Source organism: Micromonas commoda, chromosome 6, assembly GCF_000090985.2.
Source record: "Micromonas commoda chromosome 6, complete sequence".
NCBI lineage: Eukaryota > Viridiplantae > Chlorophyta > Mamiellophyceae > Mamiellales > Mamiellaceae > Micromonas > Micromonas commoda.
In genome coordinates, this window is record NC_013043.1 from 1,129,379 (window position 1) to 1,142,939 (window position 13,561).

At 66.0% G+C, this 13,561-nt stretch overlaps 8 protein-coding genes across 8 annotated transcripts; 5 read left to right on the forward strand and 3 right to left on the reverse strand.

Moving 5' to 3' along the window:
- Positions 1–128: 128 nt before the first annotated feature.
- NADP-MDH (NADP-dependent malate dehydrogenase) lies at positions 129–2,158 on the reverse strand (the record flags this gene model as incomplete). Its single annotated transcript, XM_002503306.1, has 2 exons — positions 129–1,634; positions 2,083–2,158. 2 exons carry the CDS (start codon positions 2,156–2,158, stop codon positions 406–408), a joined length of 1,305 nt encoding a protein of 434 aa, XP_002503352.1. The 3' UTR covers positions 129–405.
- A 449-nt stretch (positions 2,159–2,607) lies between these two features.
- On the forward strand, positions 2,608–3,858 carry MICPUN_59572 (predicted protein; the record flags this gene model as incomplete). The annotated part of the gene is made up of 1 exon (XM_002502946.1): positions 2,608–3,858. The coding sequence occupies one exon, from the start codon at positions 2,608–2,610 to the stop codon at positions 3,856–3,858; it is 1,251 nt and encodes a 416-aa protein (XP_002502992.1).
- Positions 3,859–4,312: 454 nt separating this feature from the next.
- Positions 4,313–5,116, reverse strand: MICPUN_71255 (predicted protein; the record flags this gene model as incomplete). The annotated part of the gene is made up of 1 exon (XM_002503307.1): positions 4,313–5,116. A coding segment is annotated over one exon (804 nt), but the record flags the coding sequence as incomplete, so codon positions are not given.
- Positions 5,117–5,463: 347 nt separating this feature from the next.
- Positions 5,464–6,504, forward strand: MICPUN_59574 (predicted protein; the record flags this gene model as incomplete). Its single annotated transcript, XM_002502947.1, has 1 exon — positions 5,464–6,504. One exon carries the CDS (start codon positions 5,464–5,466, stop codon positions 6,502–6,504), a length of 1,041 nt encoding a protein of 346 aa, XP_002502993.1.
- Positions 6,505–6,596: 92 nt separating this feature from the next.
- Positions 6,597–7,460, reverse strand: MICPUN_59575 (predicted protein; the record flags this gene model as incomplete). Its single annotated transcript, XM_002503308.1, has 1 exon — positions 6,597–7,460. The coding sequence occupies one exon, from the start codon at positions 7,458–7,460 to the stop codon at positions 6,597–6,599; it is 864 nt and encodes a 287-aa protein (XP_002503354.1).
- A 684-nt stretch (positions 7,461–8,144) lies between these two features.
- On the forward strand, positions 8,145–9,893 carry MICPUN_97601 (ATP-binding cassette superfamily; the record flags this gene model as incomplete). Its single annotated transcript, XM_002502948.1, has 1 exon — positions 8,145–9,893. One exon carries the CDS (start codon positions 8,145–8,147, stop codon positions 9,891–9,893), a length of 1,749 nt encoding a protein of 582 aa, XP_002502994.1.
- A 143-nt stretch (positions 9,894–10,036) lies between these two features.
- MICPUN_59577 (GTP binding/translation elongation factor protein) lies at positions 10,037–12,172 on the forward strand (the record flags this gene model as incomplete). The annotated part of the gene is made up of 1 exon (XM_002502949.1): positions 10,037–12,172. The coding sequence occupies one exon, from the start codon at positions 10,037–10,039 to the stop codon at positions 12,170–12,172; it is 2,136 nt and encodes a 711-aa protein (XP_002502995.1).
- A 150-nt stretch (positions 12,173–12,322) lies between these two features.
- Positions 12,323–13,516, forward strand: MICPUN_59578 (predicted protein; the record flags this gene model as incomplete). The annotated part of the gene is made up of 1 exon (XM_002502950.1): positions 12,323–13,516. One exon carries the CDS (start codon positions 12,323–12,325, stop codon positions 13,514–13,516), a length of 1,194 nt encoding a protein of 397 aa, XP_002502996.1.
- Between the last annotated feature and the right edge of the window lie 45 nt (positions 13,517–13,561).

Sequence of the window (13,561 nt, forward strand, 5' to 3'; positions counted from 1 at the left end):
GAACTCCAGCCGAAAAAATTATCCGCCACCCGCGAGAGGGTGCCGCTATAAACGCTCGTAAGTGTTATGCGGTACCCCAGGGCGAGTGAAAGCTACATTCTTTGAAACGCGAATGTTGGGTCGTTCGATCGTTCGTTAATAATGTACGAATTATAAAAGCCAGCCTCGGGTTCCGAGGGGTGGCGGCGTCAGGGCGTCTATGCTACAAGACAGATGCTGCGCGGGCTTGTGACTCACGCGCGTTCTACAAATATTTGACCCTCTCGCCGTCTCCGACGTTTCCCTCTCGCCCTCGGTGGTGGCCTCGGTGTGATGTAAACAGGTTTTGCGGAAAGAATATTAGATTTGTTGGTCGACTTCCGTCTCTTGGTCGACCCTCGCTGTGGTGTTGTACTCGATTTTCGTCTACGCCTCGCCGGGGAGCATGGTGTCAGCCTTCTCCCCAATGAGCTCGCACGCGCCTCCCAACTTACCGGTGAGGTGGGACACGCATTCCGCCTCCTTCGTGAGCTCCTCCTCGCTCTTCTTGATGCGCTCGCGGAGCCAGTCGTTGATCTCCAGGCCGTCGACAATCTCGTAGGACCCGTCGCCGTTGGACCTGCACGGCATGGAGAAGATGATGCCCTCCTGGATGCCGTACGGGTTACCGTCGGTGCACACAGCCGTGCTGAACCAGTCACCCTCCGGCGTGGGGGTCACCAGACTCTTAATCGCGTCCGCGATGGAAACCGCGGTGGACGCGGCGGACGAGCGCCCCCACTTCTTGATGAGGAGGCCGCCGCGGGTCTGAATCGCGGGGGTGAAGTCGTTCTCCAGCCACCCGTTGTCGTCGATGACGTCCATGGCCTTCTCGCCTCCGATCTGCGCGTTGACAAAGTCGGGCACCTGCGTGGTGGAGTGGTTACCCCAGATGGTGACGTTGGTCACGGTCTCGTAGAAAACGCCCGCCTTGAGCGCCAGCTGGCACTTGGCGCGGTTCTCGTCGAGGCGGGTCAGCGCGTGAAAGTTGCGGCGGTCGAGGTTGGGCGCGTTCTCCATCGCGATGAGCGCGTTGGTGTTGCACGGGTTGCCCACCACGCACACCTTGCACGTGGGTTTGGCCACCGCGTTCAGCGCCTTGCCCTGCTCGACGAAGATGGCGCCGTTCATCTCGAGGAGGTCCGCGCGCTCCATCCCCGGCCCTCGGGGCTTGGCGCCGATGAGCAGCGCCCAGTCCGCATCCACGAAGACGTCCATGGGATCGATGCCGATGGACACCTCGCGCAGGAGCGGGAAGAGGGAGTCCTCGAGCTCCATGGCGACGCCCTCGAGCGCCTCGCGCGATCGCTCGGATCCCAGGAGCCTGAGCGCCACCGGCTGGTCGGGGCCGTACACCTCGCCGGAGGCGATCTTGAAGAGCAGGTGGTTGCTGATCTGTCCCGCCGCGCCGGACACCGCGACGATCACGGGCTGCTTCCAGGACGCGGATTTGGTGGCGTCGTCCTTGGAGATGTCGTACTCCAGCTTGAAGACGCCGAGGGGCGCCTCGGTGGCGGTCGCGGCGACGCGAAGGGAGTCGCGGGAGGCGACCCTGGCGGACGCGGACTTGACCCGGAGAGGGGTTCCGCGAACGGCGGGCGCCGCGCCGACGCGGCCTGGGGGTCGGGGAAGGGGGCGAGCGCGAGCGCGAGTCAGTCGTCGTGCGCTGGGGTCGGAACCGGCGCTCGGACGCGTCGGCGCCCTCGTCGAGACGCGGGTAACGGCGCGGATCGCGCCGGCCCCGCGTTGGATGACCCTGGGTTTTTTTCCTCTCGGGCGCGAGGGTCGCGGCGGTGCAACACCCGGGATGGCGTTCGGGTCGCGGGCGCATCGAACGCGACACAGCTGGCGACACGATCGCCGCTCGAGGGTCCACGAACGACGCGTTTGGGACGCGCCGCCGCGTCGACGACGTTCGCGTCGTCGCGCGGCCGCGGGCGGGGTGCGACGAAGGGACGCCCAAGAGGCGCCGCTCGCAGGGCCGGGGACGAAAAGGGGGAGATTTCTGCAGGGCGGGAAGGGGTGCCGACGCGTCCGGGGCGCGGGGGGCGCTCGGAAACTCACCGGCGGCGCGAGCGTTCGCGACGCGGGGCGCGGTGGCGCCGATTTTACCGGCAAAGGAGACGGTTAGGGCGGCCATCTTGACCTTACGTGTGTGTGTGCTGAAGTGGATGAGTGCAGGCGGGCAAAAGTCCAGCTGGCGGCCCCTGTCTTCGTCTGCGGTTGGCTGGCGAGAATCGCGAGAGGTGCGGGCGCGAGATGGGAACGGTCGTTCCTGGCCCTCGATTCCGGTCCCACAGCGAAGCAGTCTTGAAAAAGTCCCAAAAAAAGAGGTTCGGGACCGAAACTCGCCGATCGTCCTCTCCAAAGCTCTCCTCGCTTTTTTGCCGGGTAAAATATCTGCCAAAGGCAATTGGGTAAAGGATGATGAAAAAGACACATGAGCGATTTCAAGATACGAACGCATTTGTTTAATTACCACGTTGTTCCTGACCGTGCACCTGTGTGCACGCGCGTCCTCAAAATATAAGAGTTTTAGGGCAGCCCCGTCGATTCCACCGGTCACGCGCGCGTCCACCCCGGACGAAGATGGCGTCCCTCGGGCAGTACCTCGACGCCGCCGCGCACGCGGTGAGTGTCAAGGATAGCGCCACCCTCGCGCTCCTCTTCGACGTCGACTCGGTCCACGCGCTCGGCGCGGTTCGGTCCGCGCTCGGGGATCGCGGCATGAACGTCGGCGAGCTGTGCGAGGAGAAGGTTGGCGCCTACGCGCCGTGGGACGAGATATTCGCGTCGCACTGCCAGTGCCTCGGCGCGAACGCGGAGGGGCGATACGACGACGCCTTCGTCGCGATGCAGGCGACCATCGCGGCGTTCGTGAAGGACTTCAGGGCGCAGGACACCGCGTGGTCTCTGGATGCGCTCATGAATCTGGTGCGCGGTGCGGTGGCGCTCGCGACGCGCGCGGACGACGAGGCGGAGCGCGCGGGGCGACAGCGCAAGGACGGCAGACTCGGGGATGCGGGCGCCGCGCTCATGCTCGTCTACCGCAACACCGCGAACACGTCGGTCTGGGAGAAGAAGTCGCAGTGCCTCTTCCTCGTCATCTCGCTCTTCAAGATCTACTTCAAGCTCAACACCCTGCACCTGTGCAAGAACCTGATCAACGCCGTGAACCTGCCCACCTTTCCCACCTTCGACACCTTCCCGGTCGCCCAGCGCGTCACCTACGCCTTCTACGTCGGCCGACTCGCCGTGTTCGACGACAATTTCGGCGTCGCGGAGCAGCACCTCGAGTACGCGTTCCGGCACTGCAAAAGCGACTCGAGAAGAAACAAGGCGCTCATCCTGCGGTACCTCCTGCCGGTCAAGCTGCTGATGGGGAAGATGCCCACTGCGATGTTGCTGCAAAAGTACGGCCTGGGCGAGTACGTGGACGTGGTGAGCGCGATGAAGAGCGGTAACGTGCGGATGCTGAACGACGCGCTCAAGACGCATCAGATCTCGTTCATAAAGCAGGGCACGTTTCTGGTGCTGGAGAAGCTGCGGAACATCGTGCTTCGAACGCTGTTCCAGAAGGTGCACGCGTTCAGCGCGGAGAAGAACCCGGCGAAGGGGAACCAGGTCAATCTTCACATGTTCCTGGCCGCGCTGAAGTGGTGCGGGTGCGACATGGACATCGACGAGGTTGAGATGATCATGGCGAACCTCATCTTCAGAAAGTTTGTCAAGGGGTACATCTCGCACAAGTCGAGGGTGGTGGTGCTCGCGAAGGCCGGGGCGTTCCCGGCGATATCGTACGACGATGACCGGCCGAAGATCGCGTACCTCCAGAACTGACGATAGCACAACTTTTAAGAGTTTTGACTTAAACTCCGCACGCGAAATTGTTGTCCCGACACTCATACACTCGTCGACCCTCGCCCCCTTGCGCGACTCAGTCGATGTCCCCGAAGAAGCCGCCCCCTTCTCCGTTCTTGAGATTCTTTTGATCGTAAAACCGCTTGTACTGGTCGTCCCGCGCCTTCCTGTCGTCGGAATCGGATTCGTAAAAGGCGTTCACCTCGTCCGTCCAGTTGGGCTCGGGCTCGGGCTCGGGCTCGACCCCGTCGTCGTCCGAGCCAAAGTCCGCCGCGCACTCCGCCGCGCCCGGATCCTCGGCGCACGCGAACTTATCCCCGTCGAACGCGTCCTCGAGATCGTAGTGCTCGTTGAACCCGACGGCGTCGTAGAGATCGTCGAAGGGCATTAAGAGCCCCGCGCCGCTCTCCATGACCGCCGCGCGCTTGGACGTGGGGTGATCTCCCCGGCCCATCACGCGAGCCGCTCGCTCAACCGCCGCCGCCGACGCGCTCAACAGCGTCAGGCCGTACAGCGCGACGTCGTACCCGAGCTCGGCACATCGCCCCGGGGACAACATCTCGACACCGGGTCGCTCCACCTGCGCCAGTATCGTCCTCGTTCCCTCCATCGCGACGTTGAACGCCTCCATCTCCGCGCCGCTCCTCGGTCCCTCCATCCATACGGCGTCCGCGCCGAGCTGCTTAAACTCGAAGCACCGCAGGATGGCCTCCTTGAAGTTGTCCTCGATCTCCGGGTTCGTCGCCATGCGCGAGTCCGTCCGCCCGATGACGAGGATGTCTCCTCCCTTCGCCCTGATCTCGTCCCTCGCCGAGAGCGCCGCCGCGAGCCTCGCGACTGCGTCTCTCCTGGGGACGACTCTCATGCCCTTTCCGTAGGCGCATCGCTTCGGGAAAACCTGGTCTTCGATGGACACCGCCGCGAACCCGGCGGCGTGGTACTCGAACACCGTGCGCCTGACGTTGGCGACGCCGCCGAATCCGGTGTCGCCGTCGCCGACCACGGGCATGTCGCCAGCGGCTCTGCAGACGGACTTTCCCGCGTCGACCATGTCGCCGAGGGTGGCTAGTCCCACGTCGGGGTCGCCGAGCCTGGACGCGGCGACGCCGTAGCCGGACATGAACGCACACTCAAACCTGCCGCTGCGAGCGATGAGCTTAGCGCTGAGCGCATCGTGCACACCCGGCATCGAAACGCAGCCTCCCTCATCCAAAAGCTCTCGGAGTCTGCGCGCTGCAGAGCTGCCGTCGTGTGCGTAAGCCTCGACGGTGAAGGGCACGCGACGAGGACGCGCGAAGCGGCCGAACGTACCGCGGTAGCGCCCGCGGGGCACGGCGACGCCGCACGCGTACCCGAGATGGGAGAGAGAGGGCGTCGGCATGATGGAGGTGCGCGTCGACCAATGCGTGTGTCATGGCCACGTCAGATTATCCAGACAGGTCCGCCCGACGACTGCCGCCGACAGCACGTCGATCGGATTATTCCTCGGCACACTGATCGCGCGCACCCAGCGCGCCGACGCCGGTGTGTGGAGCCGGATCACGATAAGATTAACGATCGGGAATTCGCTCTCGTCTAGCTAGTATGGTCGTGCCGTCGCCGCGAGACCTGGGCGCCGCGATCGTGACCGCCGCCGGTTGCTTGGCGTGGTGGGGCGTCGAAAAATTCGCGGGGTGGCTCTCCGCATCCACCCCCGCCTCGCTCGCGGGCGCGACCCTGGCGCGATGGCAGTGGGTCAACATAGCGGCGTTCGCCGTGAACGTGGTCTCGGTCGCGATCCCGGGGCGGATCGACGACGAGATGGCGGAGCAGATGAAGAAGGAGGCCAAGGCGCGCAAGAAGAGACCGTCCGTCGCGCCCGGCGTGCCGAAGGACAGCATCTACCGCTCGCTCGTCACCCCCGCGGGGTGGGCGTTCCTCATCTGGCCCGTGATCTACCTGGCGGAGTCGGTATTCACCGCCGCGCAGGCGTCCGACGCCCTCGACCCGGTCTCCACCGCCGCGTACTCGTCCGCCGCGCCGTGGTGGCTGCTCGCTTGCGCGCTCCAATCGCTGTGGTGCGTCGCGTTCAGGGACTGGGCCAAGGCGCCCGAACACTTTTGGATCAGCGGCGCCCTGCTCGCGGCGGAGGCGGTCGCGCTGGGCAGGGCCGTGTCCGCCGTCGACGCCGCGCGGGTCGCCTTCCCGACGGCGGCGTACTGGTGCGGGAGGCTGCCGCTGGCGCTGCACCACGGGTGGATCACCGCCGCGGCGGTGGTCAACGTCAACTCGTGGCTCGCGGTGAGCGATTACCCGAACGAGATATCGAGCGCGGAGTTTCAGGCGCGCGCGGCGTTCATCTCGCACGCCGCCGCCGCGTTCTGTGGGTGCCGCGTCTCCTGGACGACGAACGATCCGACGTTCGTCGGGGTCATCGCGTGGGCGCTTTACGCGATAGCCGCCGACGGCGGATGGAGGAAACGACTCGTGGAGAGAATCGGGGAGGAGCCGCTGAGGGCCATCGCGAGGAACGCGTTGTTTCACGCGCGCGTCGCGTCCGCGCTCTGCGTGTACCTCGCCGCCAAGCCGCTGGTGGATCCGTACCTGCCCGACGCGTTCGCGGGGTTGTTGGCGTGGAAACGATGAACGTAAGAAATACGCACGCGGCGTCGCGACTGTATCGCGCCAATACCAGTAATCGATCAAACCGCGCGAGCCGAGCTATCATCGCCTTACTCTCACTTCTTCCGCACCCTCTTGTACGTCGTCTTGACCATCCCTCTGCCGATGGGCTCGGACGACGTCACGCTCCACCGGTAGTCCCTCTTGTCCTTGGTGTCGAATCCCCAGAGCGACGTCCCTCTGCCGATGGTCACCGGCACGGACGTCAGCACCATCTCGTCCACCTGGTCCTCCTCGAGCAGCGAACGTATCGTCATTCCCCCGTCTACGTACACCCGCCTGGTGAATCCCGTCTTCCCCAACGCCTTCAACGCCTCCGACGGTGATTGCGCCGTCACCGTCACCTTGCTCGAGAGCGGCTCCGGGACGTCTTTCTGCGTCATCGTCCGGCTCACGACGATCACCCGCTTACCCTCGTACGGCCACGGGACCTTGTCCCTCACCACAAACTCGGCGACCTGGTCGAACGTGCGCCGGCCCATCAGCACGGCGTCGACGGTGTTCAGGAACGCGCCGAAGCCGAAGTCGTCTTCGCCCTCGGGCTGGGGCAAGAAATCGAGCGAGCCGTCGGGCCTGGCGATGTACCCGTCCATCGTCACGCCGATGTACACGACCGTCTCGGGCCGCGGGGCGGACATGTATGCCGCGGTTGCGGCGGCTAGCAGGTCGTCCGCGGAGGAGAGGATCAAGAGCTGCAGGCCGCCGCTGAGGAACTGGCGCCGGCCGCTCGTCTCGCCATTGTCATCGCTTTTGTCGGAGGGTCGCCCCAACCGCTTTTTGGCCGGGTCGCCGCGTTTGGCTCTCCTGCGCGGGTCTTCAGCCTGGTGCGGGCTCCCTATGCGTCTCCTGGGCACGACGTTACTCCGTTGGTTCTTTGGGATCGCCCTCGGGGCGTGAAACACCGCGAGCGTCGCCGACATCGTGGGAGACGCGTCGCGGGTTGTGGCGCATTGCGAAAGATATTTGCTGGCGACTATTTGATGACGCGGAACCGACGTGTCATTCCGCAACGGAAATGCGTTAACCCCAAACTGAGAGAAGGGCGCACAGGCGAACAGTATGGGAATGACAAAAGAAAATCGACGCGTTTCCTTCGGGGTTTGCGACCCAAAGCAAAAGTCCGTCGGAAAAGTGCGTCCCGAATCTCGAGATCGCGCGGGCCTGGCTGGTGCGTTTCGTCGGCTCTCCACTCGGCCTCGACGATTCACCGCCTCAACCGTCGTGCAATACGCGTTTCCAGCCGGAGGGCCTATCCACAGCGAGAAGCGCGCCGCGCGGCCTCGACACGCACGATGTCGGCCCTCGCGCTCCAGCGCGCGGCCACCTACGGATACGCCCGGACTTCCACAATCACTCGCGCGTCGAAGAAGGCTGCGCGCAAGTCCAAGGCGGCGCCCAAGCAGAAGGCGCAGCCGCCGGGGACGAAAGCCGATGACGTCGCCCGCGCGGGTGACGATTTCGCGGTGGAGTGCGATGAGCCCTCGAAGAAGACGGCCGACTCCGCGGTCGCCGTGAAGGACGCGTACTCCAGCGCGGGGTACGAGGGCGACAACTTCATCCCGTACGGCAACACCTCCGGCGCCGCGCTGCGCATCACCGACGTCATGCTGAGCGTGGCGGACGTCGACCTGCTCTCCGAAGCGTCCGTCGCGGTCATGCCCGGCATGAAGGTCGGCCTCGTCGGCGGCAACGGCTGCGGAAAATCCACCCTCCTCAAGTGCATCGCCGGTCGCAGAAGCGTCCAGGACGGCGAGATCGCCATCGCCAAGGAGCTCGAGGTGGGATACTTCGAGCAGACCGCGGTGAGCGGCTCGCAGAAGACGGTGTACGAGGAGGCGCGATCACAGATGACGAGAATCAACGCCGCCAAGGCGGCTCTGGAGGCGGCCGAGAGGGCGTGCGAGTCCAGCGACGACGTGGAGGCGTGCAAAGCCGCGGACCAGCTCATGGACGCGCTCGCGGAGTTCGAAGTGGCGGGCGGGTACGAGGCTGAGAAGCGCATCGCCGGAGTGTTGGACGGCCTCGGATTCGCGAGGTCGCAGTGGGAGGTGCGATGCGACGACCTCTCGGGAGGTTGGCAGATGCGCGTGGCGCTCGCGAGGCTCCTGCTCTCGCCGGCGGGCAGCGGCGAGAAGGGCTTGCTGCTGCTGGACGAGCCCACGAACCACCTGGACGAGGCTTCGAAGCGGTGGCTGGCGAACTGGATCAAGTCTAGCCCGTGCACGACGATCATCGTGTCCCACGAGCAGGAGCTCCTCGACGGCGCGTGCTCTCACATGGCGGAGGTTCGAGGCCGCGGCCTGCACTGGTACACGGGAAACTTCACCAAATTTTTGGAGGACAGGGACGAGCGCATCGTGCTCGCCAAGGCGACGTACGAGAAGCAACTCGCGGAGGAGGCGGAGCTGAAGGATTTCATCCGCAGGTTCAGCGCCAACGCGAGCAAATCCACGCAGGCGCAGAGCCGCCAGAAGCTTCTGGATAAGCTCCAGAAGGAGATGCGCCTGACCGTCAGCGCCGCGACGGTGACCACCACCGACGGCGCCGCGGGAGACGCGAGCAAGATGAACCTTCGGCTCGCGAAGCCGCCACCGTCGAACGTCGTGCAGCTGCGGATGAAGGACGCCGTGTTGGGATACGACGCGTCCGCGCCCATCCTCAAAGGTTCGCTCGAGCTCGAGCGGGACATGCGCGTCATCGTCCTCGGACCGAACGGCGCCGGCAAGTCCACGCTGCTCAAGACCATCTCCGGTGTGATGCCGCTCATCGGCGGCGAACGGGAAATCACCGACGATCGCGTCAAGCTGGGCGTCTTCTCGCAGGACCTCGCGCAGTATCTTCCCAAGGAGAAGACGTGCCTCGAGTACGTCCTCGACGTCGCGCGCGAGGAGGACCCGCTCATGAAGGAGGAGCAGGGCCGCGCGTCGCTCGGCGCGCTGGGCATCACCGGCACGATGGCGCTTCGCAAGATTGGGTCGTTATCCGGCGGCGAAAAGGCTCGCGTCGCGCTCGCCGCGTTTGTGCTTCAGCCCCGAAACTGTTTGCTGCTCGACGAGCCCTCGAACCACCTCGACGTCGGGGCGGTGCGGGCGCTGACGGATGGTCTGCAAGGATGGAACGGGTGCCTGTTCGCGGTGAGCCACAACAAGGCGTTCTGCGAGTCTCTCAACCCGACGCACGTGATTCGCGTTAAAAACGGGGAGTTTCGCATGGAGAACTGCTACGGGCTCACGGATGCCGACTTTGAGCACGAGGAACAGACGGGCGACGCGACCGCGATGGCCGCCGCCGCGGCGGCCATCGCGGCCGCCACCGAGGGGATCGCCGATGAGGCGATGACCCCCGCGCGTTAGATGTACGACTAGTTTCCGCCGCTTGCGCCGCTGCAATTTCATTTTTCCAATTTCATTTTTCCAAAGCAAGCACAACAGCGCTCTCGTACATCAAGTGACGATCGGCGCTCGCTCCACAACCGCGGGCGCACGGCACGGCGATCATGGGAGGCTGGGCGCGCGGATCCCGCGCGGTGCTCCGCGGGATCGCGCTTTTGAGCGGGCGCGCCTTTCCCGCGCCCGCGGGTGCGCCGGCCGGTGCGACGGCCGCGGGAGCGCGATGGTCCTCGCGCGGGATGTTCGGCGGCGGTGCCCACTGCCGACGCGGTTTCGCCGCGACCGCCCCCGCCGCCGACGACGACCACGGCTCGGACGAGAACAACGTCCGCAACTTCGCCATCATCGCGCACGTCGACCACGGCAAGACCACGCTGCTGGACACCCTGATGCGGCAGGCGAACCAGGACGTCTCCACCGAGCGGCTCATGGACAACAGGGATCTGGAGCGCGAGCGCGGCATCACAATCTCCTCCAAGTACACCTCTTTCGACTACAAGGGCACCACGTTCAACGCGGTGGACACGCCGGGACACGCCGACTTTGGCGGCGAGGTGGAGCGCGTGCTGGACATGGTCGACGGGTGCCTGCTGCTCGTGGACTGCATCGAGGGGCCGATGGCGCAAACCAAGTTCGTGTTGGGCAAAGCCCTTAAGAAGGGCCTCAAGCCGATCGTCGTGCTCAACAAGGTGGATAGACCGGCAGTCACGGAGCGGGGATGCGCGGAGGTGGAGAGCAAACTCTTCGACCTATTCGCCGCGATGGGCGCGTGCGACGAGCAGCTGGACTTCGCCGTCGTCTACGCGTCCGCCCGCGCCGGCGTGTGCTCCGACGACCTGGCCGCCGCTCGAGAGATGTGCGCACGGGTAGAATCGACGGAGGACACCTCGGGGGACATGTCCGCGCTGCTCGACGCGCTGAGGGAGAGGACGCCCCCGCCGCTCGGCTCTCGCGCGGATCCGTTCGCGCTCCTCGTGTCCATGATCGAGCACGACCCGTTCGTCGGCAGGCTCGTCACCGGCCGCGTGGCGAGCGGCGAGGTGAAGGTTGGGGACCGGGTCAAGGCGTTGACCGCGGCGGCGGCGGCGGCGGGAGCCGACGGCGCCGCCTCGGGTACCCCCGGCGCGCTCCAGCGGGAGAGCGGCCGCGTGACCAAGCTCTTCACCAGTAGGGGCGGCGTGAGGCACCCGCTGGAGCGCGCCGCCGCCGGGGACATCGTCTCCGTCGCGGGCCTCTCCGGAGCCACCGTGACAGACACGGTTTGCGACGCCGCGGTGACGGAACCGCTTCCGGCTACGCCCATCGACCCGCCGACGTTGCGGATGACGTTCGGCGTCAACGACAGCAGCTTGGGCGGGCGCGAGGGTAAGTCCCTGACGGGGCGGCAGATCTGGGACAGGCTCGTCGCGGAGGCGGAGACCAACGTGGCGCTCCGGGTCCTCCAGGTCGCTGACGGCGGAGGCGACAGGTTCGAGGTTCAGGGCCGCGGGGAGTTACACCTCGGCGTCCTGATCGAGACGATGCGACGCGAGAAGTTCGAGCTCTCAATCTCCCCGCCCGCGGTGTTGTTCAGGCAGTGCGAGCAGACCGGGCGGCGGCTGGAGCCCATCGAGGAGCTGACGTGCGAGGTTGAGGAGACGCACTCGGGCGGCGTCATCGAGGCTATCGTTCAGCGAAAAGGGGAGATGACGGACATGGCCATCGGCGCCGGGGAAGGCGGCCGGACGCGCATGACGTTCACGTGCCCCTCCCGAGGGCTCATCGGGTTCAGGCAGGTGTTCATCAACGAGACGCGCGGGACCGGGACGCTCACCCGAGCGTTCCACGGCTACGAGCCGCACCGGGGGGCGATGGACAGGGTGCGTAAAGGCGCCATCGTGTCCGTCGCGACGGGCGTCACCACCGCGTACGCTCTCGGTCAGCTCGAAGCCCGCGGAACCCTGTTCGTCGGGCCCAAGACGGAGGTGTACGAGGGGATGATCATAGGCGAACACTCGCGGGAGGAGACGATCGAGGTCAACCCGTGCAAGGAGAAGAAGCTGACGAACATGCGAGCGTCGGGCGCGGAGGAGCAGGTTCGACTGACGCCGCCGAGGTTGATGAGCCTGGAGGAGGCGATCGGATACGTGCAGGCGGACGAGCTCATCGAGGTGACGCCCACGGCGATCAGGCTGAGGAAGGCCGAGCTCAACTCGTCCATGCGGAAGAGCAACGCGCGCAAGGCGGCCAAGAGCGCGGACTGAGGTACCGGGCGCGGAGAGAGGGTGAGTGGTTCCATTATTTTTCACTTTGTCAGCGGCACGAGCCACAATTTTACCAGTATCCGACGCGACTCGTACCAGTACCCCGGCGGGTTCGCCGTCAGCGGAGTTCGAGCCGCTTCGGTCGCGCGCATGCCCTCTGACGCGGAGCGCCTCGCGGGGGTTGGCGTCGCCGTCGCCGCCGTCGGCCTCACGACCGCCGCCTCCTTCTACGCGTCGAGGCCGGGGCCCAAGCGATGGACTCGGTGGTTATTCGTCGGCGGCGCGGCGGCCGCGTACGGAGCGTACAGCCTCGCGACGTGGCTCGAGGATCAGAAGAACGAGGCAGCGCGCGGTGGCGACGTGCGCGACGCGCTCGAGACGCGCAAGAAGGAGACGCACCGCGGCGCCGTCTCATCCGCCGACGTTCCCTCATCCTCCGACGAGATCCGCGCGTCCGATCCCGAACCCCCGGCGAGGCGGTCGCAGATGGACCAGCTCCTCGACGCCGTCGCCGACGGCTACGACGACGACCTCGACGCCGACTTCGATCGCGCCGCCAAATTCATGGCGTCCACCACCGACTTACGGCTCACGAACGACCAGAAGCTGCGCGTCTACGCCCTCTTCAAGCAGGCCACGTTTGGACGATGCGACCAACCAAAGCCGCGGCTGCTCGACGGCTTGGCGCGGCACGCCAAGTGGACGGCGTGGAACGAGCTCGGGGAGTTGTCACGCGACGACGCGAAGGAGGCGTACGTCGAGCTCGTGGCGGAGCTCCGGCGGAGGACGGAGGCGGACGAGGGTGGCGATGGCGACGGCACAGCTGGCGATGGCGACGAAGGCACAGCTGTCGACGGCGAAGGCGACGCGCTCGGCGGGCTCGGCGGTCCGGTGTTTTCGCGGCCGCGGATGCCCTTCGACGTTGGGGATGCCGAGGGGGATGCCGAGGGGGGTGCCGAGGGGGGTGCCGAGTCGATCGGGGCGATGGATCCGCTGCTGGAGGCGTGCCGGCGGGGCGACGTCGAGTCGCTTCGACGCGCGGCGAACTTCGGCCCCCTCGACCTTCGCCTCGCGGACGAGTGCGGCCGCACCGCGCTGCACTGGGCGGCGGACGGCGGGCACGTGCAGGTGGCGACGGCGCTGATCAAGATGGGCGCGGACGTGGACGCGGTGGACGACGACGGTCAGACGGCGCTTCACTACGCCGCGACGTGCGAGAGGGCGGAGATGTGTAGGCTCCTGTTGGAGAGCGGCGCAGATCCGGACGCGGAGGATGCGGACGGCGACACGCCGAACGCGCTCGGGGCGGTGGGTCTCGCCATGCGGTCGCCGGGCGCGGACTGAGGCGCTTTGACGGTTGTTAGCGGGGCGTTTTAGTGCATGCGAGAG